The 1,102-nt window shown below is 50.5% G+C and overlaps 1 protein-coding gene across 2 annotated transcripts in view; it reads right to left on the bottom strand.

The window, feature by feature from the left end:
- LOC111265537 (uncharacterized) overlaps nt 1-277 on the bottom strand; it is an 8,136-nt gene extending 7,859 nt beyond the window's left edge. The window contains exon 1 of one of the 2 annotated variants that reach the window (XM_022842307.2): nt 181-277. Coding sequence is in view for 1 of the 2 variants with exons in the window: in XM_022842306.2 (XP_022698041.1) it covers nt 72-143 (72 nt within the window). In the remaining variant the exon portion in view is untranslated. The other variant, XM_022842306.2, reaches the window with a different exon arrangement.
- Between the last annotated feature and the right edge of the window lie 825 nt (nt 278-1,102).

Consider the following 1,102-nt stretch of genomic DNA (forward strand, 5'->3'; position numbering starts at 1 on the left):
GCAACAACAACAACAACAACAACAACAACAAGCGGGGCTACTATCCATGTCACCCATCGGCACACACTCACTACTGGCGATGAAGGCGGCACTCTAGTCCAGTTGTTGTCAATCCGGGGCACATTTTGTCGTTCGACGAACATGTCACATCGTTGCACTATCAAAACACACTAAACCTACCTGACACTCGTTGGAAGCCGACTAGGTCGTAGAATTTGCAAAAATCACCAACATTCCAGAGAGCGCTTGAACAGGCCACTGTTTACAATGATGTGCTGATCTTTGACGAACGCCAGTCGGCAAAATAGGGAGAGGGCGGGCGAGTGACGGTCCTGTTGACGGCGCCTGGGTGGGACCTGAGTACCATTGCCGAAGCAGCGGCGGCAGCGACGACGACGACGACGGCAGCATGAACGAGCGAGAGGCAGCGGCCGTAGCGGCAATGAGCAGATGACGCAGCAGTAGCTGATGATTATGATGATCGATAAATATAATTGAAACAAAAAAAAACCGTTAATATACTGTTACTTCCTTACTCAGCGGTTGATATTTGCATTGTATGCCCACTAGACAGCGCACAGATGGGCAGCCGTCGTCGTCGTCGCCGCCGCCTGCTGTTATTGCATTTGGAGTGTTCATCGAGCGCCGCAAGAGTCGCCGCTGAGGCAGGGTAAAGAGTTGAGAATTGAAGTAAACGTCAAGCAAAAGTCAGCGACAGGCCGTATGCATGGCCACACTAGAAAAATTGTTGTTGTCGTGGAGTCTTGTTCAGATGAACTTAGAGAAATCATAATACGAACGACCACTGCTACTGCTTCTACTACTACTACTGCTACTACTACGACTACTGCTGCTGCTGCTGCTGCTGGTGTTTGGCAGCGACGCTACGGGGTGCGTAGGTTTTTCGACGGCAACGATTACCGCGGCTATAGCAGCAGTACTGAGTGGCGATGTTCACGGTGGTGCTGCTGAACGAGGAGGAGGAGGAGGAGGGTAGGGTCAGCAGATGGATTTTTTCAGGCGTAACATTTCATTTTGGGTGAGGAGGTGCTTCTCGTTGACGCTACTGTTACTACCGTTGTTAGCATATCTCTTAGATTGA

The sequence above is a fragment of the Varroa jacobsoni genome, unplaced genomic scaffold, assembly GCF_002532875.2.
Source record: "Varroa jacobsoni isolate VJ856 unplaced genomic scaffold, vjacob_1.0 scaffold_981, whole genome shotgun sequence".
In the NCBI taxonomy this organism is placed as follows: domain Eukaryota; kingdom Metazoa; phylum Arthropoda; class Arachnida; order Mesostigmata; family Varroidae; genus Varroa; species Varroa jacobsoni.